This window comes from Sminthopsis crassicaudata, chromosome 3 (genome assembly GCF_048593235.1).
Source record: "Sminthopsis crassicaudata isolate SCR6 chromosome 3, ASM4859323v1, whole genome shotgun sequence".
NCBI classification, from domain to species: domain Eukaryota; kingdom Metazoa; phylum Chordata; class Mammalia; order Dasyuromorphia; family Dasyuridae; genus Sminthopsis; species Sminthopsis crassicaudata.
In genome coordinates this window covers 635,974,026-635,995,004 of record NC_133619.1, presented here as the reverse complement: position 1 = coordinate 635,995,004, position 20,979 = coordinate 635,974,026, and the positions used below count along the sequence as shown (strand labels likewise).

The 20,979-nt window shown below is 53.3% G+C and overlaps 2 protein-coding genes across 3 annotated transcripts in view; one reads left to right on the top strand and one right to left on the bottom strand.

Annotated features, from left to right (window-relative positions):
* The window catches only part of LOC141564308 (tyrosine-protein phosphatase non-receptor type 11-like), a 38,408-nt gene extending 34,785 nt beyond the window's left edge, over positions 1–3,623 (top strand). The window contains 8 exon segments of the mRNA XM_074306637.1: positions 118–273; positions 361–492; positions 1,035–1,189; positions 1,274–1,341; positions 1,782–1,933; positions 2,108–2,205; positions 2,591–2,689; positions 2,769–3,623. Coding sequence (XP_074162738.1) covers positions 118–273; positions 361–492; positions 1,035–1,189; positions 1,274–1,341; positions 1,782–1,933; positions 2,108–2,205; positions 2,591–2,675 — 846 coding nt within the window. The 3' untranslated portion in view covers positions 2,676–2,689; positions 2,769–3,623.
* Positions 3,624–5,167: 1,544 nt separating this feature from the next.
* On the bottom strand, positions 5,168–19,013 carry RNF223 (ring finger protein 223). Of its 2 annotated transcripts, none has more exons than XM_074306639.1 (2): positions 18,682–19,013; positions 5,168–7,566 (listed from the first exon to the last, which is right to left on the bottom strand). In XM_074306639.1, exons 1-2 carry the CDS (start codon positions 18,952–18,954, stop codon positions 6,817–6,819), a joined length of 1,023 nt encoding a protein of 340 aa, XP_074162740.1. In that variant the 5' UTR covers positions 18,955–19,013; the 3' UTR covers positions 5,168–6,816. The 2 variants fall into 2 exon arrangements, with proteins under 2 accessions (XP_074162740.1, XP_074162741.1); XM_074306640.1 differs by lacking the exon at positions 18,682–19,013 and adding an exon at positions 7,840–7,970 and having other exon boundaries at positions 6,671–7,566.
* Positions 19,014–20,979: the final 1,966 nt, after the last annotated feature.

Here is a 20,979-nt window from a genome sequence, read left to right as displayed (position 1 = left end):
CCCTTCTTCAGCAGCCGTTGTGATCTGGGCCCCTCCCGGGCATCCCTGCCCCCGGTGTCCATTTCGCCACCTTTGTGCCAGTGGCCCTGACTGTGCCCGTGACCTACCCTCTTTCAGAGCATCCCTGAGGACGGGCAGAGCCAGGAGCCTGCCAAGGTATATATAGCGACCCAGGGCTGCCTGCAGACCACAGTCAATGACTTCTGGGCCATGGTGTACCAAGAGAACACGCATGTCATCGTCATGACCACCAAGGAGATGGAGCGAGGACGGGTGAGGGGGCGGGCTCTGGTGGGCGGTGGGGGAGGCCGAGTCGCGTCGTCCGCAGACTGAGGACCGCGGTCTTCTTCCCACCCCCAGAACAAGTGTTTCCGCTACTGGCCCGATCAGCACTGCACAAAGGACTTTGGCTGCGTGCGTGTGCGCCATGTGTCGGAGAGGGAGGCCCAGGGATACTACGTCCGGGAGCTGGAGATGGGGCGCACGGACAGGGTGACGCTGCGGGAGGGATGGGGGGAGCCTGAGAGTGTGGTGAGGGAGGAGGCTCAGGGGCCAGCTGGTAAGCTGGCAGTGCCCCCTAGCAGAGCTGAAGGGAGGGTGGCCACTGGGGGGGCAGGAGAAGGGCAGCTTCAATGTGGAAGGGATGGGGGGGGAAGGAGCGTCTCGTCTCTCCATCCTCCCAATTCTCAACTTAGGGGACGTGCCGGGGAGCGAAAGGGGGGAGTGCAAGGGGGACAGAGACAGCAGTTCTTTTCCTCAGCAAGCTCATGCTCAAGGAGGAGTTCTGGTAGATCAGGGATCCAGACCCGGATCCGACTCTGTCTTTATCCATTCCTCTGTGAGTCGATGAGCGTTTGTAAGGGTTTCTTCCCAGGGGATCCAGGAAAGACAAATGGTCTTGGACGAGCCGGTTACTTTTGGCGATAGTTTCTTGGACTGAAAAGTGGGGAGTTTGGGCTACAACAAATGCCAGTTTATACAAAACAAGGCAGCCGGGAGTCTGAGAAGGGCCTCTCTTCCCTCGCCCCGGCCAGGAGGAACAGCCCAGAAAGGTGACCCATTACCAGTACTTCAGCTGGCCGGACCACGGGGTCCCCACGGAACCCGGCGGCGTGCTCAGCTTCCTGGACCAGGTGAACCAGGCCCAGAGCAGCGTCCCAGGCTCTGGCCCCATTGTGGTGCACTGCAGGTACTTGGGCCCCAGGCTCTGCTGGGGATTGGGGGGATGGCACGGGGGGAGGTGCCCTCCGGAGTGACCCGCTTCTGTTCCTAGCGCTGGCATTGGACGCACGGGCACCATCATCGTGATCGACATCCTGGTGGACACCATCCGCAGGCAGGGTAGGGCCCCTCCCCAGCTCCCAGCACCCCCACGTCCCAACCTCCGGGTCCTAAATTTCATAGCGGTCCGTCAGAATTTACTGAGCTGGGCTCTGGGGGAGGGGAAGGCCCAACACCTTAGACAGACAAGATCCCGCCTACCCGTGACTGTGGTCCTGTGGGAGACGCGCCATGAGCTCAGAGAAATGCCCCCAAAATGGAGCGTCAGAGGATTGGGGGGGGTCTTGGGAGCAGAGAGAGGATCTGCTCGTTGGAGTAATGGGACTAGCTGGCCAGACGGGGCCGGATGCTGACGAAGTCTGAGAAATGGGACAGAGGGGGCCGAGGGAGGCTCTGTTGGATGGTCCCCTCCCTTCTCCTACCATGACTTCCGTGTGCTCGCTGGATTCTGCCCCTGTGCCCCGAGAGGTGACATCCTTTTTGCCCCCGTGTCCCCCCAGGGCTGGACTGTGACATCGACATCCCCAGGACCATCCAGCGGGTTCGGCAGCAGCGCTCGGGGATGGTGCAGACGGAAGCCCAGTATAAGTTTGTCTACATGGCCGTGCAGAGGCACATCGAAGGGGAGCAGTGGCGGCTGCAGGAGGAGCAGGTGACCGGACCCCTGCCCCGCTCAGTCCTTCCTAGGGCCCCTCCTAGGCCCCCTGGGCCCCATCAGGGTAAACTTGCCTCCCCCTCTCCCTGCGGTCTCTTCTCCCCCTTCCAGCTCTTTCCCCGCCCTTATCATCCCCATGCTGACCTCGGACCTCTGCCCCCCATCTTGCAGCGCAATAGGCGGAAGGAGCGGGAATATCTCAACATTCGCTCCCCACCCTCGGACCCCTCCAGAAGCAAAGGGCTGTCACCCTCCAGGGCCCAGTCTGTGTGAGTGGGGGTGGGGGGGCCTGTGGGGAATAGGGGGGAGTGACGGGGACTTGAGAGGCGGCTGGTGGGTTTCGGGACCCAACTTGTCCGTGAGGTCACTTGGGGAGAGGGAGCCCAGAGACACGCCCACGTGGCACCTCCCCAGCTGTAGCCGAGGTTCCCACCAGGGGGCAGCAGATGACCATGGGCCTTATTGGGTCACCCCGGGCTCCTGAGTGAACTCACCCCCACCCCCAAAAGCCAAGTGTCTCCTGGGGAGACTTGTAGGGGCGGAGACACTGGATCAGACTTGGTGGTGGGTGGGGGCTGGAAGGGAGAGATGCCAGGTCTGGGGTACCCAGAAGCCCCTTCTCCGTTGGGTCTGAGAGCCAGCTTCCCCCGCCAGGATGAGCGAGGATTCCGCCTGCATCTATGAGAACCTGAACGTTAGGGCTCCTTCTGTGTCTGGGCTGAGCAACGTAGGAAGATAAGGCTGAGCTCCCAGGTACCCACGGGGGGAGCGTGGGTGGGCATGGCGGTGGGCCGGCCCCGGGGAGAGACTCACAGCTCCCTCCTGTCCCCAGGGCTGGTCACGTCCACACCCGTCTGTCCATTTGTCCGTCCTCTGCTGCTGGAGCAGAGTCCCCCGAGTGGTGACCGGAGCCTGCGGCACAAAGCCGCTCGGAAGTCCCGGGGAGAGCACGTGGTCTGAGGGCTAACTGGGCTCCCCCCGCCCTGGCGACATCGGGCTGGCTGCAGGCTTTTCCTGGTTGGGGTTTTGTAAAAAAGGAATTTTTCGGGGTGTTTTGTAAAAAGAAAAAAAAATGCTCGAGTGACTTCTAGGGACTAGACCTTTTCAAGAAGATATATTCTGGAGGGCTGGGGTCCCCCTTTCTTAGACCGTACTCTCCCCTCCCCCTTTCCTTGTGAGATTAAGCTAGGGCTGGGGCCTAGGGAGGGAAGGCCCAGCCCCAACTTCTCTGTCTTTCTGCACCGGACCCTGCATCTCAAAGGAATGGGAACAGCCCGACCGTCAGGGGTGTACATGTGTGAAGCGGGGGGGTCTCGGGGTCTTCTGCAGTGTGTTTGTATGACTGAATGTGCGACACCGAGCCTTTGAACATGCGCTACGTGTTGATGACGTGTGTCTGTGACTGCGTGCGGGGACTGTGCGTGTGCGTGTGTGCGAGCATTTATTAAGTGCTTACTGTGTGCCAGGCCCCATCAATAGAGAGGAAGATATGTGGCTGACTCTGAATGTGTGCCTGTCCCTATGACTGCATGGCAAGGGTGTGTATGAATTAGGGTGAGGGGCCTTGCTTCTGTCCCCCCCTCCTCAGGTACCTGCGGCTCCCCAGAGATGGCACCCACAGTGATTTCACCTTGCCCCAGCATACAATGGGTCCCTTCTAACTATTTCTAATAAATGCTGGACCTTCTCACAGTGTCAGCTTTGGGCATTTATTTTTTCCGGTGTCCAGGGAATCTGAGGTGGCCCTGGTGCCCTGCCCTGCCCCCTTCCCCAGCATCAGACGGGTTCACAGAGGACGTTACCTCTTATCCAAGACGGAATCAAGGTGGATGGCAGGACTCCGGAGCCTGCCCTTCCCTAGTTCACCTGGACACCCACGCTCCCGAGGATGCTGAGTGCATCTTTTCTGGACAGCCGTCTCATCTGCCTTGCAAGGGATGGGGAGAGCACCATTTGAGGGTGGGGGGATACCCAAAGACAGTCTCGTGAAGGGTGGGAGGAAGCCCACAACCCACTTCACACCCACAAGCTCTTTTCGTGCTTATTTTTCCCAGGAAGAGTTGTTTTTAGTCTCTTCAGATGGGAGTCTGTCCTCCAAGCCTCTTGAAGTGGGGCCACCCTAGCTCAGGGGAATTCTGGATGCGATACTCAAGCTTGTCCATCCTCCCAATTCATTTTTTCCCTCCCTATTAAACTTGCATCGAAGAAACTGCCTCTTCCCCTGGGAGGTTCAGGGAGGACCAGGACCTCTGGTGGGGGAGGACTTGCTGAGCCCTTATTGGGGTTTCTCATCCACTTTTGGGGTTCACCTTTACGCAGTTCTCTCCTGTGGCTCCAAGAAGCTATAGTGTGCACAGTGGCCACTTGACAGACAGACTAAACTAGTTTGAGGTTAACTGAGGGGCTTCAAATCCATTGTAACTTGGGGAGGGGCATCTGCCCCAAGTAGGAAAAGATTTCCACTGAACGAATGGGTGGATAAGACAGTTTGTTCCAGTGGCCATGGTGGCTGCTGGAATGGGCGTTGTGGAGAGCTTAGAGCTTGGCCAGACGTCAGAGACGCCAAGCACGGCACCCTGGGCCATCACCATCTGTCTGCAGCCATCTCCAGTCAACCTGCTCCTGGACTTACCTACAATTCACACACAAGTCAAAACATCCCTCATGCTGTCGCCGGTCCTTTTCAAATGATGGACAAATAATAGCACCCTTCCTACCTTTCTAGCTCCTCCCATCTTCTTCCTTCCCCTTCCTCCCACTTTTAAGTGCTTATGCTTTTTTGTCTCTTGGGGCAGCTAGGTGGCGCGGTGGATAGAGCACCAGCCTTGAATTCAGGAGGACCCGAGTTCAAATGTGGTCTCAGGCACTTAACACTTCCTAGCTGTGTGACCCTGGGCAAGTCACTTCACCCCAGCCTCAGAGAAAAAAAAAAAAAAAAAAAGAATAGACAGTTTTTTTGTCTCTCTCTCAGCTGTTGTCACAGACTCTCCTCTCTTTACTGTTCACTTTAATAAAAGCTTGTTGGATTTGACTGATTTCATCCATCCCTGTTCCCGCCCCAGCCCCCACTTTCATTATCACCTCTGCAGAGAACCGCTGGCTCTCTAGTTCTTAGGCTCTCTAGGCCATTATTGCCTGCAGGACACAATCCCCTGGACTATCTGCCAGCATCTCCGTTGAAGGTGTCTGAGACAGAGTTCTCCATTTTTTTTCCGAAGTCCACCTCTCTTGTTTTTAACACATTTAACACACATTTATTAAGGATTTCCTGTCTACCAAGTCCTACACTTAACACTAGAAATACAGGGCAAAAATGATGCTCCATCTGGCCACGATAATGGGACCATCTCTGTCTCGGAGAAAAGTCCTGGCCTCAGTCCATTCAGTCAGCAGTGTCTGGTTCCAACATCTGAAGCAGTTGGTGTGTGTGTGAGTGAGAGTGTGTGTGTGTGTGTGTGTGTGTGTGTGTGTGTGTGTGTGTTAATGGGACCTGTGAAGAGCTCCTCTTCATCAGCACTACTTTGTGACTCGGATTCAAGAAGACTGATTTCACAGATTATCTCCAAACATTTCCCAGCTGTATGACTCTGGGCAAGTCACACGCCCTCTGTCCCAGGTCTCTTAGCCAGGCGATGGGGGAAACGGTGAGGATTTCTCTCCCAGGCTTGTTGGGAGAATGGAACGAGGCGATGCGTGTAAAATGTTTTGCAAACTCCAAGTGAATGTGCCATAGACTCAGACTCAAATATGTCGGAGGCCGGGCTGGGACAGCGCTCCCCAATGAAGCCGGCTCTGGCCACGGTCCAGTCTGCCTTCTCACTCAATAAGAGCTTGTTAGACCTAAACCCCGAGAACCCCGGAAGAGCACCAGGCTGCTTGGGCCCTAACCCTTGGGCACAGGGTCCCATATTCTCCTCCCTACTTGGGCAGGGTCTGGACCCCCTGAGTAAAATCAAGGTTGTACTTTCCTCCACAGGCACAGATACAAAATTATTTATTTAACAAACACATAACAAACGAAGGGGACAGATAATCGACCCTCTCCTGCTCCCTCCCTGATCAGGATGGATCATGGGTAGGAGGACTGGGGAATGGGAACAGTTTAATGCCCAGGATGTGCTCAGACAAGTGCAATGATGGGGGGATGGTGTAAGGGAGGTCAGGAAAGTCTGGCTCAGGCTTCTGGCGGAAGAAGGGGAGGGCTGAAAGGCAGAGGCAGCCAGACCAGGAAGTGGGAATGGGGGTCCCGGAGGAGGGGCGGAGAGCAGGATGGGGTCCAGGGGAGGGACCAGCCCTACCCAGCCTGGGGCAACCCTGAGGGAGAGGATGGTCCGGGAGACACCGGAGCCTCAGAGGTGAAATGTTCACATACAAATAAAAATAAAATACCAGTTGTAGAAAATTACAAAGCAGTGTCCTGAGGTGGGGGAGGGTGCGTTCGGTCCCCTTCCTAGCCCCTCCGCTCTCCCCGCTTAGTTCTTTTTCACATTTTCAAAAAGGATCCATTAGAAAGAATTCAGGGCCAGGGACCTGCAGATTCAGAGACAAATCCCAACTCTGTCCCTGGCCCCCTGAGAGACACTGGATGCGTCACTTTCTTCATAAAGGAGTCGAACCGGGTGCCGGGCAAGGTCCCTTCCAGCCCTGCCGTTTCTGTGTCTGTAGAGAGCCTGGCTAAGGGTTATCTCCTCACTTCATGTCTCTCCCACTGGCCCCCCAAACCATCGCGTCCTTGAGAGTCGGTCCCATTGTAGAGGCTGGGCGATGACCATGGGAGGCTAAGGAGGCCGGGCGGCGAGGTCCAGAGGCCATGTGCGGTCCTGCCGGCCAGGGCTCCAGCCCTGACCATTGCACTCATGGTGGGAGTGGGGGGGCATGGCTTAATTATCGTCCAGAGGCAAGGTGGAGGGATTGGGCCGGTGAGCCACGCCGGAAGGGGACCGGGTGAAGCAGCGGAGGTTGCCAGTCTTGAGGGCGCACTGAACCGGCCACAGGACTATGCAGAAGAGGATAATCAGCAGCACAATGGTGAGGAAAATCCTTTTCCAGTCACTGCAGTAGGAACACCTGGCCAGGAAGCCTCTGCGGCGGGGAGGGAGGGGGGATGGCAGGTGGACGGCCTCCGGCTTGCTCAGGGCCACGTCCAGGCAGATGCAGGCGGGGGGCTCGGCCGTGCTGGACGGCAGGGGGGGCCTGTAGCAGAGTTTGCTGCCGTCCATCCAGACCGGCTCCTCCTTGCGCAGGTGGGGGGCCAGGGAGGCCAGCAGCTCTTGGTTGGTGCGCAAGGCGGGGGCGCCGGACAGCGGCACGGCCGTGGGCTGGCGGCAGAGGGGGCAGGGGATGGTGTCCTCTGACTGCCCGATGGGCTGGGCCGCCATGAGCCGGGCCAGGCACTCCAAGCAGAAAACGTGTGTGCAAGAGAGGACCTTGGGGGTCTTGAAGATGTTGTCGTAGCCCGTGAAGCAGATGGAGCACTCCAGCGGGGACGACACCTTTTCCGATTTGTCCTCGGGGGAGCCTGGGGCCGGAGGGGACACGGGCACCATGGGCACCACCGCCGTGGGGCTGCTCAGGCATGGCGGGGGCACCGCCGTGTGCCACACTTGCTGGGTGGATGACATGGCTCCGATCTGGGGGGACAAAGCAGAGACGGGTCAGACTGGAGGGCCCCTCCCTCCTCTCCCTCCACTCTCATCCCGAGTCCTCACCCCACCCCCTGTCCTGCTCCCTGTGCCCCCATTCTAGGGCAGTCCTGCCTATGCCCAAGTTATTTCTGTCCCAATGGGGTACTGCCCTCCCTCTGGTGCAGGTGAGGGGGTGGCGCTGGACCCCTTGGACGTCTCCAGGATCACACACACAGGCTATTCATTCTCTCCTTTGAGCCTAGCAGCAGCCCCGTGTACCTGGGATCCTCCTTATTGTCCCATTCTACTCCAATAACTTGGAGACCCTCAGCTTGAAGGTGGTGTCGGTGTCTGTCAGGATCTGAACCTGCCACCGGAGTCCAGGACTAACATGTTACAAGCTGTGCCTCCGAGGACCGGACTCCCGGCTCGATCCACACCTGTCTCGAACCTGCCAAGTCCCGTGAGAACGACACCCTTTAGCTGAAATTCTCAGTCTGTGGTCGTGCCGTTTAAGTCACGCCTGACTCTGTGACTCCATCCGGGCTTTTCTGGGCAGAGAGACTGGAGCGCTTTGTTATTTCCTTCTCCAACTCATTTTACAGATGAGGAAACTGAGGCAAACTGGGTTACATCACATGACCAGGATCACACAGCTGGCAAACGTCTGGATTCCTGACTCAGGGCATTCTAGCTACTGCACCACCTCGCTGCCCCTCATTTTCTAGCCCTGAGGAGGTGAAAGGGAAGGTATCTATAGCTCTTGCTAACCCTCCTTACTCCCCCCTTAGCAAGCCAGAGCTGTCATTCTCCAAAAGTAGTGAGTGAGTGTGTGTGTAGGGTCACTACAGGACCGCCGATCCTTCCCAAGCAGCTCCCAGAGTTTCAGCTGGTTAAGTGAGGGAGGGAGGCAAAGCCAGGTCCGAGGCCAAGGCCTGGTTTGCCTCCCTGTATTCTGGGGTACTCTGACAGACGGTAGGGGAGCTGGGGGGGCCGTCACAGAAATTGTCATGAGATTTTTCTGGGGGAGTTTGGAAGGCATTGACTGGAGAGACAAGAAGTCCTTGTTTCCGTGTGTGACTGTGTGTGTGTGTGTGTGTGTGTGTGTGTGTGTGTGTGTGTGTGTGATGGTGGTGAGGAGGGGGGAATTTCCATCTCTCCTTCATCACCTCCTCATTTCCAGCTTGGTGCCCTGCCCAGGCTACAGGGCTAACAGTGACCTTGGCCAAGGGCGAGAAGGGAGCTAGGAGGAGGAGAGCAGCTTCTCGGGAGCCCCTAGTCTGAGCTGAGAGATGGGGACGCGGAGCCCCAAACCTGAAGGAGGACACGTGGCCACCCGTCCCAAACTGAGCCCATCCCTCCCATCCTGTCAAGCTCCCTTGCTCCTCGCATGTGCTGTGTGTGTCTCCACAGCAGGGTCTTAACCTGGAGTTTCCCTTGCTCCCAGCCTTGGTCCCCATCCAACTCTTGTCGCTTCCCATCTCTCCAATACTCCGCTCCCGCTCAGCGCGGCTGCCAATCTCATCATCCCTCACTGGACTATTCCATTCCCCAGACGGGGTTACCGTCCCCTGTGCAAAGGGGATACTGGAGCCACACGGACCTCCTCGCTGCTGGACCTTCCCTGCTCTGGTCCACCCCGCCCCCGCCCCCTCAGCTCCCAAATTAATCACCAAGAGTGACTCTGGCCAAGTCATCCAGACCGTTTCATGGCCTGGTAAGGGAGAGTTTTAGTGGCAGAGGAGCAGGCCTGTTCTCACCTATGACCCTAACGCTGGTCTGGGTAACTCTGGGCACCCTGGGCAATTCTCAGAGACAAGAAGGGTGCAGATCTACAAGGTCAGACGGAGTTTCTGGGTCAATGAAAGTAGAAGTCCACTCCCTAGCCCTAATAGCACCTCCTTTCTGGAGCAGGGACCAGATCATTAACATAGGCAAAGTGTCCTAACAACCTTAAAGGCCCTAGAAACCTTAGTTCTCCTCCCCTTCCTCTCCCAAGCCCGAGCTTCGGTTTTCCAATGACTAAGCACTCTAGGTGTGGGTTTGGGGGATAGGGGGAGGGGAGGGGCAGAACTCCCGGGATTTCATCTCAGTCAGCTGTGAGGGGCTACCTGAGAGAGGGAAATCTGGGTCAGAGTCCAAAAGCCTGAACTTCCCTACCTCCAAAAACTTCACTGGCTCCCATGTGCCTGGAGACAATACCCAAAAACTTCTTCTGTCCTGTACTGGACAACTCCAACCTCTTGATGAAGTCCATTTAGCTCCGGACTGGGTGTCAGAAGACCCAGGTGTCAATCCTACCTCTGATGCTCACTTATTCTCAGCCTCAGTTTCCCCATCTGTAAAGTGGGCTCATGCCCAAGTGAGCCTGTGCTTGGGAGCCTCCAGTGAGAGCATAAATTAAAAGTGCTTGAGAAATTCGTTTTGTGCCAATAGGATAATGATGATGACTCCTGCATAAACTCTACCTGCAGTCTCTTAGTTCCCTCAGGGTGATCAAACAAGCCTGGAATGCCCCTCCTTCCTCTACTTGTCCCAAAACCTCTCCCCCTCCATCTGTCCCGGAGCACTCTGGATTCTTCCCCCCAGATCCTCCTCCCTCCCTTTTGGACTCTTTTATAGCCCTGCCTTAGGGGATTCTGGGACTGGCCAAGGCCTAGAACAGAGCAGGTGATGAGGGATCTCTGGTGCCTCGGAGATAATGAGGGCACTGAGGGACACGTGTCTGGAGGCAAGAGGACATGGGGTTTACAAAACGCTTCACTATGGACCACTGTGTTCCTAGTTTAAAGCTGAGAAAACTGAGGGCCAGCCATAGGAAGTGACTTGCCCAAGCTCATACAATTCACCGTGTTTGGATTTGAATCCAGCACATACATAGCACCCTTCCATTCTGCTGGTCTGACTCCAACACCTGACCCCGAGGTCTTCAGTCTGAGGCTGGGTGAGCCTCCTTGTCGAGGATTTAATGCACTGAGAGAAAATGAGCAAATGGCTCTATTTAGCTATTATTAGTAGGAAGGGTAATTTTTTTTGGGGGGGTGAGGATTGGACTGAATGGCTATCTCTTCCAGCTCTAACATAATGAGATCCTATATGGGGCCAGATTACCCTGGCTGAAATCCTCATTACTCTGTGACTTTGGACAAGTCACTTTTCTCTGACCTCAGTTTCCCCATCTGTAAAATGAAATACAACCAAGTTGTTGTTTAGTTATGTCTGACTCTTTGTAACTTCCCTTGGGACTTCCTGGGCAAAAGAAAATGGAGTGGTCTACGACTTCCTTCTCCAGCTCATTTTACAGATTAGGAAACTGAGGCAAACAGAGTAAAGTGACTTGCCCAGGCTCACAGTAAGTATCTGAGGACACACTTGAACTCAGATCTTGCTGGCTCCAGGCTTTGCTCTATCTAAAATAATACATATTAAATGAGTCCAAAGGGCTCTCACCTCCCTTCCCTAGCCTCCCTGACTCCCTCCAAGTCTCCCTTCTACAAAAAAGCCTCTCCCAATCCCTCAATGCTGGTGAATCTCCCCGCTGTGAATTCCTGGAGCAGGGACTCTGGGTAGCCTCACTCTGAGCACAATGCATGGCATACAGTAAGTGCTTAATAAATGCTTGTTCATTTGCCTCCAACTGCCTTTCCCAATCTCCCTTAATTTCAGTGCCTTCCAGCCCGATGACTTATCTCCAGTTTATCCTGTTATATCATCTGACCACAGTTGTTTACAAATTGTCCTACCAGACTGTAGCTCCCTGGAGCCAGAGACTGTATTTTGCCTCTCTTTGTATCCCCAACAAATTGGCAGAGTTCTAAGGATACAGTTCCAAGTATGCAGTGGGAGTTTAATAAGTGTTTACTGACCTGACAGCTCCTAGTGAGCCTGCCGAGGCCTTGCCAGACTGGCCTAGACCCTAGTTAGCACCCAGGCTGTGTCCATCGCCAGTACCTTCTCCTCAGGTCAGAACCTGTTTGAACCTCACTTAGTGACAGAGTCATCAGGATCAACAAATATTTATTCCTCACCGGGGCGGGTTCCAGAAAGGGACAGTCACACCTGTGGCCATGCCCTGGCTGCTGGTGCCTGTGGGAACCCGGCAAGGATAGGGCAGGCTCCATGCTTGAGGAGTTGGCTCATCAAAAGCCCAGAGAATTGCAGCTCTGTGACTCCTCAGGAGCACAAGATCTGGGAATGATTGCATGTGACCCATCATTTGACTAACAGTGTGTCTCACGTAGAGGGACACATTCTGACTCAGCGTCCTCTCACACCAGCCCGTGGCCCTCTCTGTAACGAGAGCCCCTTCTCCGAGTATCCCCCGAGTCAAAGGAAGGCGCTCCCACAGAGCTCTACTGTTGGAAGTCATTCTCAACTGGACACCCTCCATCTCTTGCTTCCCCCAGTTCTTCCTCCTTCCCCCTGTTTTCCTTAAATCTAAAGATCTCCAGGAAGCCTCATCTTGGTCGAGTTCAAATCCAGCCTCAGACACTTACTGGCTGTGTGACCCTAAGCCAATCCCTTAACCCCGTCTGCCTCAGTTTCCTAATCTATAAAATAATCAGGAGAAGGAAATGGCAAACCACTCAAAAAAATCTCAAACAGGGTCACAGATTGTCGCCCTAAACTGAACAATGTGAGCCTACCTGCCACAGGAAACCTTCCCCGCCCCTCTTCATTCTAAGTGCCTTCCTTTTATTATTTTCTCTGTATCCCAAATAGGTTTTTTTTTTGTATTTATCTGTTTGCGTGCGTCTTCCCCATCAGACCAAAGCTCTTTCTCCACTGCTTAAAGAACGCCCGTTGGTCTTGCCTGTGATTTGTTCACACACTGAGGGCAATAGGTACGTGTGTGTTTTTTGGGGGGCGGCATGAAACTGGGAGCCAATGGAGAAATCTGATTGAAAATATAAATATTTCTTTTAAGAAACGGGTGGATGCGATTGCAAGAGCCTTCATTTGAAGTCAAGGCTTCGACCCACTGCAAACAGTCTGGGGGAAATCCCAGCGTCGGTTTGAATCAACAACAAATGGGCCCTTGCCAGCTCCAGTTTAGCATCTGAGGATCTGAGTTCAGAATTCCCCTTTTCTTAATTTCTTAATTTCCTTACCATTAAGTGAGGGAATTGCACAAGAAAACCATCAAGTTCCCTTCCAGCTCTCACTCTGTGATGTTTGCAATCTTTGAAGGTAGGAGTCGCTTTGTTTTTTGTCTCTGGCACATAGTAGGTACTTAAATAGTTCATATAGTAGGTATAATAAATATAGAGTAAATACTCTCAATTACATTAAACTGAACTGAGTTTTTTTCTATTTGTTACCCATGGAACCTTGGTGGAATCATTTCAAGTCTCTGGGTCTCAGTTTCTTTAACTCTAAATTGAGTATGTAGGATTTGGAGGTCTCCAAGTCCCTCTGAGGGCTTGACTTAGTGCCCTGGGATCTTTTCAGGGGCATTTCTATGGAATAAACGGAAAGCGACAAGTGGATTGGACTCTTGGGTGCGGAGAGTGGAAACCATGTTTGATGCCGCCGATCAGAGGGCCGATTTTACACAGTGCCAGGCACGCCACTCTCTCTATGGCATTCTCCCTCCCCAGTCTTTGGATGGACTGTCCCCAAAGCTGGGAGTGCACTCCCCCTTCAAGGGCTCCTGCAAGGACCCCTGGCTTCCTTCAAAGCCCAGCTCAGGGACTTTCTCCTTCCTGATGTCCCTCATCTCTCTCTCCCAGCTCCTAAATCACCTTCTCTTTGCGTTAGAATGAGGAAATACTGTATCTGGGTTCAAATTTGACCTTTCTCTCCATCTGTGCTAAGTAGGCAGTCGTTTCATTTCTCGAACCTTAATTTCTTCACCTGTCAAGTGAGGGGATTACACAAGAAGTTCCCTTCCAGCTCTCATTCTGTGATTTTTGTGATCTTTGAGTCGCTTTGTTTTTGTCTCTAGCACATAGTAGGGACTTAAATATATCATATAGTAGGTATAATAAATACAGAGTAAATCCTCTGTGGATTACATTAAACTGAACCGAGCTGTCCGCTTCAATAGAACCAGAATCGAGGCTTAGCAACCAGGGCGGCACTGGAAGATGCCACGGTACATACAGACCCGGACCTGAGTTCTAATTCAGCTTCATGTACTTACTAGCTACTTTGCTTCTATCTGCCTCAGTTTCCCCATTATATAGATTTTCCCCTCAGTATAATGGGGATAATAATAGCACCTCACTCCTAGGATTGTTGTACAGATTACACGAGATAATATTTATAAAGGACTCTATAAAATTGTATTTCAATCGTTTCAGTTCTGTCTGATTCCCCATGACCCCATTTGGGATTTTCTTGGCAGAGATGCTGTAGTGGTTTGTCGTTTCCTTCTCCAGCTCATTTTACAGATGAGGAAACTGAGGCAAATTGAGTAAAGTGACCTGCCCGGGGTCACACAGTAAGTATCTGAGGCTGGATTTGAACTCAGATCCTCCTTATTCCAGCCCAGTGCTCTATCCACTGTGCTGTCTAGCTGCCCTGTTCTATAAATGCTAGTTATTTTAAGTATTTTTTTCTATGTGTCCACCACTAAGAAGTAACTGTAATGTAATAAATGATACTATTGATGGGGATGAAGCTTCTCTAGAGAAAAAGCCCTGGCCTTGCAGGAAGGAGAGGTCTGGGTTCAAATCTCAGTTATGATGTGGCTGAGCCTCAGTTTCCCCCATTTGAAAAATGGGGCGATAATACCTGTACTCTGCCCCTGACAGTAATGTGGGCCTGGGAGCAGTTGGGAATATTAAAAATAGCTGTGGGCCCGCTCCCAGACTGGAAAGGTACGTCTGAGGGCAAGACCTCAAAGCTGTTCCCGTCGCCTCCCTTCCTCTGCCATTTCCATCAGCCCCCGGGCCGGCTCTTGCCCTTCTATGCATTGAGGTGCGGGTGAGGGCTTTGGGCAGGCTAAGGGCAGGTTTTACAAGGTCTAGGCTTTTCTGAAGGGTGCATTTCCTGTCTCCTGGCAAAGGAACTGGCCCAGCCTGATGTTCTGGTCTGACACCAAGTGCCCAGATCTCAAAGCCAACCTTTGTAATAACAGACTGACTCTCTTGGGGCAGGAAATCATCTCTTCCACCTGGAGGATTTGGGGAGGCCTCCCTCCCGGCCCTGAGAACCAGCATCCCTGCTTCCTTCCCTGCCTGCCAGGTGCTCCTCTCTACAGGGGTTCCAGGGGCAGGAGCCTCCCTAGTCTCTCTCTTGTCCCTGGAGTCAAGCAAACATGAATAGGCAAGTGTGCACACTCACACATGCACAACAGCTCACAACTTTAAGGTTTGGGAAGGATTTTTTCACAATACCTTGTGAGGGAGTGGCTATGGGTAGACTTATTCCCATTTTACAAATAGGGAAACTGAGGCACAGAAAGCTGAATAAGAAAAATAGCTAGCATTTAGGGAGCACTTTTAGGTTGGCAAAGCACTTTGCCCATGTTAATTCATTTGACCCTCACAGCTTTGAGAGGAAGGTGTTATTAGTCCTATTTTACAGATGAGGAAACTGAGGCAGGGAGAAGTTACGTCCCTTGTCCAATCTTCCTGAATACAGGTGCTCAGCCCACTGTGCCATTTACCTGCTGCCTGTGGTCTTGTTTCTGTGCCCAGAGTCACACGCCATTGCCATTTCTAAAATAGCCTAACTCCTCTGGACTGAGAGGCAGCCGGAACAGTAGAGAAAACTCTGAATTTGGAGTCAGAGGCTTTATGTTCAAAGCCCATCTCTGCCAGAGGCAGCCTGTGTGGGTGATGCCCAACCTTGCTGGGTCTCAATTTTCTTATTAACTTTGTTTGCCTTGGTTTCCTCATCTGTAAAATGAGCTAGAGAAGGAAATGGCAGACTACTTGACGATATCTGCCACAAAATCCCAGATGCGGTCAGGAAGACACCCTGGCGGTGACTCAGGATCGAGAAAAACAACCAGTGGGATTTGAGTCCCAAGCCTGGGAACTGCTCTCTCGTCCCAGAAGGCCACTGGCCCACAGAGCCACTTGTACGGCCCCAGATGGAGACGCAGTCTCTGGAGAGCATCCTTTCTCTAGCCTGGTGTCCTGGCCTCTGCCCTCTGCCTTCCTGACCTGCGATGACCCGCTCAGGGCCATGATGGATGGGAAGCTGTAGCAGGGGCTTGTGGGGCTGCGGGCATGACCCTGATCTGTCAAGTGGAGAGGATAATGGTGGCTCTGCAAAGCTTAGGAAGTCAGTGGGACAGCCCTAGCTCAGCTCTTCTTGTGCCCCTTGCGGTTTACCAGCCAGATACCCAGTGTTCTTGACTCTGTCCCCCTCCCTTCCCAAACTTTCTCTCATGAAAACCTCACTTCCTCTGGTCTGAACCTGATTCCTCAAACAATGTAGGGCCTTGAATGATATTTGGGACCTACTTGGATGGAGTCCTTTTAGTTAGGGAGGGAGGAGTGGGAAGAATTCCTAACTGGATCCTCTGGAATCACCCTCCAGGTAGATATCCAGTCTGCTTCTGGATAAAATCTAGCTTCACCTTTACCCTCTCCCACTCCCCTCTGCCTCAGGCTCGGTCCCTCGGTTTCCTTGGCTGCCATCCCAAAGCAGAGGATGCCGCTCGTGGGATCATACTCTCTCTGGTCTCCATGGCAACTCTGGGGATGAGGGTGGGTCCCTCAGTGGCTCTCCCCACCCCAAGAGGGGCTCGTCTTGTTCCCTCCCAGCTTTATGGGCAGCCACCATGTGGCCATTACCAAGCTAGCCCAGCCCTAATTATTCTGGTTAAACAAGTTTCCCCAGAAGCGGGCGGCTGGTTTGAGGGGTGGGTGGGTAAGGATGGTTGGGGCCCCTCGGGGAGGATTCTCCCAGCCCCAGCCAGCTCCCCCCACCCCAGCCCTTCCCCCTCTCCACCCCATCTCTGCCTAAGAAACCAGGTGAGCCACAGGTAAGAGTAGCAGCTAGTTAAGTCAGGATTCCGGCTGACTGAGACGGTCACAGTGTCACCTGCCTGCTGCCAACAGGGTGACTCCCTGACACGTGGACTGGCAGTACAAGCCACACTTGGGGGGCATCCAGGCCCCGGGCTTCTAAAAGTCACCTGGTCTCCAACCCTAGCAAGAGTCAAGGGTCCGGGCTGCTTGGTTCCAGCCCCAGTCCCGGCTATGCTCTGGGCTTCCCAGAACGCGGGCCAAATAAGTATCTCAGAAAGGGCAGCTGAGATCAGCAAAGCATCCAGGAAAAAAGCATCCCCCACAACAGCCTTCCCCACAAGTAGTCACACAAAGGCCTGTGGGATAGGACTTCAGGCAACGATGAATGGAGCACCTTGAGCTTCCAATCCTGCCTCAGATGCTGGCTGTGTGATCCCGAACAAGTCAACTACCCCCTCTGTTTTCTTATCTATAAAATAAGAGGGATGATAAAATCTATCTCAGCGCTAAGTCTGTGGTCCCAGGATTTCATGAGTTTTACCAGAAAACAAGCAAAATGAACGGTGACTAGAGAGCAGACATGGCAGCCCTCAGGGTTCAAATGAGATAACATGATTAAAGTAGTTTGTAAACCCAGTTATTATGGTTCTTAAACACAAAGGAGAGCCATTTTTCTAGTTCAAAGGTCCTCCACTTTTTAAAAAAATGCCATGGTTCTCTGGGACAATCTGATGAAGCCTTGAGACCCCTTCTCAGGAAGAAGCTCCTATTTATTTATTTATTTTTGCTGTGGTTGTTCAGCAACCACAATGGGGGGGGGGGGGTGTTAAGTGACTTGCCCAGGGTCACACAGCTAGGAAGTGTTAAGTGTCTGAGGTTAGATTTGAACTCAGGTCCTCCCGATTTCAGGGCTAGTGCTCTATCACTGTGTCACCTAGCTGCCCCCAGGAAGATGCTTTTAAATGAATAAAATAAAACACAGTATGACAAAGAAAGCCAGTCTAAAGAAAGTGAGCATTTTTTCTAGTCCAAGTTAACCAATCCCCTAAAAATCTACTTCCACGTGCCTGAAAAGCCACAGTTTGAGAGCCTTAAATGTTTTCCTTTAAATCATTCCCCTTTTCCCCTGCCCCAGCCAGCTCATGCTGTGACCGTTGGTACCTCATTCCCAGGAAGTGTGATCACACAGCTGGCAAATACCTGAGGAAAGCTTGAGCCTGGGTTCTAGATACATCATTCCTGCCATGAAATCATGTTCCATGCCCTCAGATATCTCTGGGTACTATGCTGAGCAATAAAATCACAATCTGCTTAAAAGCACCATCCCTCAAAACAGACTCCAAAGAAAAGGGGGTGGGGCGGGGCAGGGAGGGCACCTAGCTGGTGCAGTGGATAGAGCACCGGCCCTGAAGTGAGGAGGACCCGAGTTCAAATCTGGTCTCAGACACTTAACACTTCCTAGCTGTGTGACCCTGGGCAAGTCACTTAACCCCAATTGCCTCAGCAAAATAAAATAAACAAATAAAATGAAATAAAAGCTTCATCAGATAGTCCCAGAAGTCCATGACATTTAACTCCAATTGCCTCAATAAAATTAAATAAATAAATAAACAGATAAATAAAATAAAAATAAAAATAGAAAGAAAGGGCCTCGGGGGTCCCTGGTATTTTGGACCCTGAATGGGAGTCCGGGTATTCCCTCTGGCATAAAGCAAAGCCTGGTTCCTTCCAAGCCGTCCGGTCCCGCATGCCTGACATTCCAAGAGGCCCAGCGTTTGGCACCTGCCAAAGTTGTCCCGGGGGGAAGGATGAGGAAAGGGGCGAGGGGAGCCGAGTCTCCCCTGCACGTGACGTGACGTCACCGGGTGACTTGGGGGTGACGGTGTGCAGGATCTCTGGTTACGTAGAGATGTCCTGGAGGGCCAGGCCAGCCCAGGGTGGGGGAGAGGGAGAAATCTGGGCTTCCCCACCCTATCTTGTCACTGTCTGATAGCTTGTTAATAAGGGAGTTTCATTAACTACACTCCTGACTGGAGGTCACTCCCTTGCCCGCTCCTTCGCTCTCCCGGGCCATTTGGCTGGGGCTGGAAAAGGAAGGCATCCTTGGGCGCCAGCCCCCCAAATCCTCCCCCGGCCGGGGGTCCCAAGGCCACCCCCGGCCCTGCCCTCCGGCCCGGGTGGGCAGACTTACCTGGGCTTCCGGCTGTGGCAGCTGGGGCCCGGCCTGGCCCTCCAGGCCAAAGGGTGGGCTGGCCACTTGGCTGGGCTCCCGAGTCTTCCCGTGGGAGTTTCCCCGGCTCCTTCCAGATCCGTGGCAGGTCCCTCTTCTTGCCGCCCTGGGTATCCCAGATGCCTTTGCCTTCCGCTGCCAGGGACACCTGGTAGTGTCAAAGTTCCCGGACAGGGCGTCCAAGTGGCCCCACTGACCAGGTGGGAAGGTGTGCTCTCTCTCTATAGCACTCATTCCAGGCTTAGGTGCTATTTATGGTCTCTGGGCGGGCGGCCCCGCCTCCTTGCTCAGCCAGGAGGCTGGGCTCTGATTGGCTGCCAGGCCTGCAGGTGTGTGCCCAGAACCTCTGCCAGCCGGGAGGAACCACTTCCGAAGCCAGCCATGTGCGTTCTGGGGGATTCTCCCTCCGCCCTAGCCATGGAGTCCCGTCCCGCCCCCCCTCCCAGGTCTCGGGCCACCTTCCGCCCTATATCAAGAAGGAATCTCTCCTCCTGGGAAGAAGCAAGTCTCCTGGCTGCAAGGCGACCAGAGTGGGGAGATCCTGCTGGAGACACTTTTCTCTGGGAGAGATCCTGGCCGCTTCCAGGTACGTGCTCCAGGGCTGGGCTGGAAGGGTCACTTCCGGGAGGGGTCATCCCCAGAGGGCCCAGGTTCTTCCAGAGTCAGCAATCTTTCAGCCTCTCCCAGTGGGGGGGGGGTGGAGGTGGGGGGTGGTGGTGGAGGTGGGGGTGGGGGCGGGGAACAGCAGAGACTGACGGTGGGCATCCTCAGCTTCCTGGGGGTCCACATCTCTGCTACTCCTCTGCCGGGGACCCACGCGCACTTTCTGCCGGTAGAGGCCAGTTGCTTTCCCCCTGGTTATAAGGAGGGAACGGGAGCATCTCTACACAATTTTGATTGATTAAGGCTAGGGGATGGGGCTACGGGTTGTTCCCCGTGTCTCAGTTTCTTTCTCTGGTTGTGGGAGAAGAGAATATATTTTCTTCTTTACTTTCCTAGAGTGGAGAATGCGTGTGGGAGGTGTGCCTTCTTTTCCTAGAGGCCTGGGAAGAGAGTGACTTCTCCTCCAGGCTTTGTCTTCAGGGATGACCTCATCTCTGACCCTTTAGGACTAGGTTGGTGGGGATGGGAAGGGGTGGGGAATGGATCAGGAAGTTGATCTGTCTCCAGGTCACACAAAGAGTAACCTTTTCCAGTTGTCTCTGAAGGCCTGGAGAAAGCCCTTCCGGGGGACAGGGATTGACCTCTCTCCCTGGCTGTGACTTCTTTTTAAGGACTTAGGGGATCTCTGCTCAGGAAAGTCTTCTCTTACAGGGATCTAGGGAAGACTTTTGCCTTGGTGCTATTTTCTAGAGATGGAGGAAATCTCCCTCTTCCTGAGAATCTAGATGAACCTTTTTAGGGAAGGCAGGGAGGCCAGGAGGTGGAGCCCAAAGTCTCTAGGATCTGAGTATGAACTCCTTCTGGGAGATAAGGGCATGATTTCTTTTCTTAGACAGAATCTCTCTCCCTGGAGCCATGGTATGTGTATGTGCGTGTGAGCTCGTGTGGGAACGTGTGTAGTTACTCTTTCAGAACCCGGAGACGTATGGGACTTTTTTCTCTGACTCTCTGAGAGGATCCTCTCTGACTGAGACCTTCTTTCCTGACATGTTAGGGGGAAGGTTTCCCTGGGGTGGGAGCTGGTGGTGATTTCCATTCTTTAAGTATAACTTCTCTTCTGGAGTCCCTTAGGAATGATCTTTCTTCTTGAGAGGGATTTTTAAAACTAGGAGATCATGGAATATTCTCTTTCCCAAGTGAGTCAGTCAATAAACATTTCTTAAACCAGGCATTGGGATTACAAAAAGAGGCAAAATATAATGCTTTAGAGCCTCAACATCCAATAGATATGGAAAATAGAGATGTTGTTCCCTTCCTTCTAGAAGGAGATCAATGACAACCAGGGAGGGGGATGAGTTTGGCTGTGAAATGGATTTAAATGGCTTGGGGTGAGAGGGCTGACCAGGGTTTATCTACTGTATCTGACGGGCAATTGTGTGAAAAAAGGATTACAATTGTTTTCCTTTGGCCCAGAGAGCAGAATCTGAAAAAAGGATGGCTCTGTGGAAGGAAATTCTTTCTAATTCAGAGAGCCTATCTAGACCTTGAGGAACTACTTGGAGATAGCTGCTTCCTCTTTCTTGGGGGGGGGGGAGTCTTAGTTGTTGGGGATGTGGTTGGGAACTCTTTCTATGGCAGTAAGATTAGATGTCCACT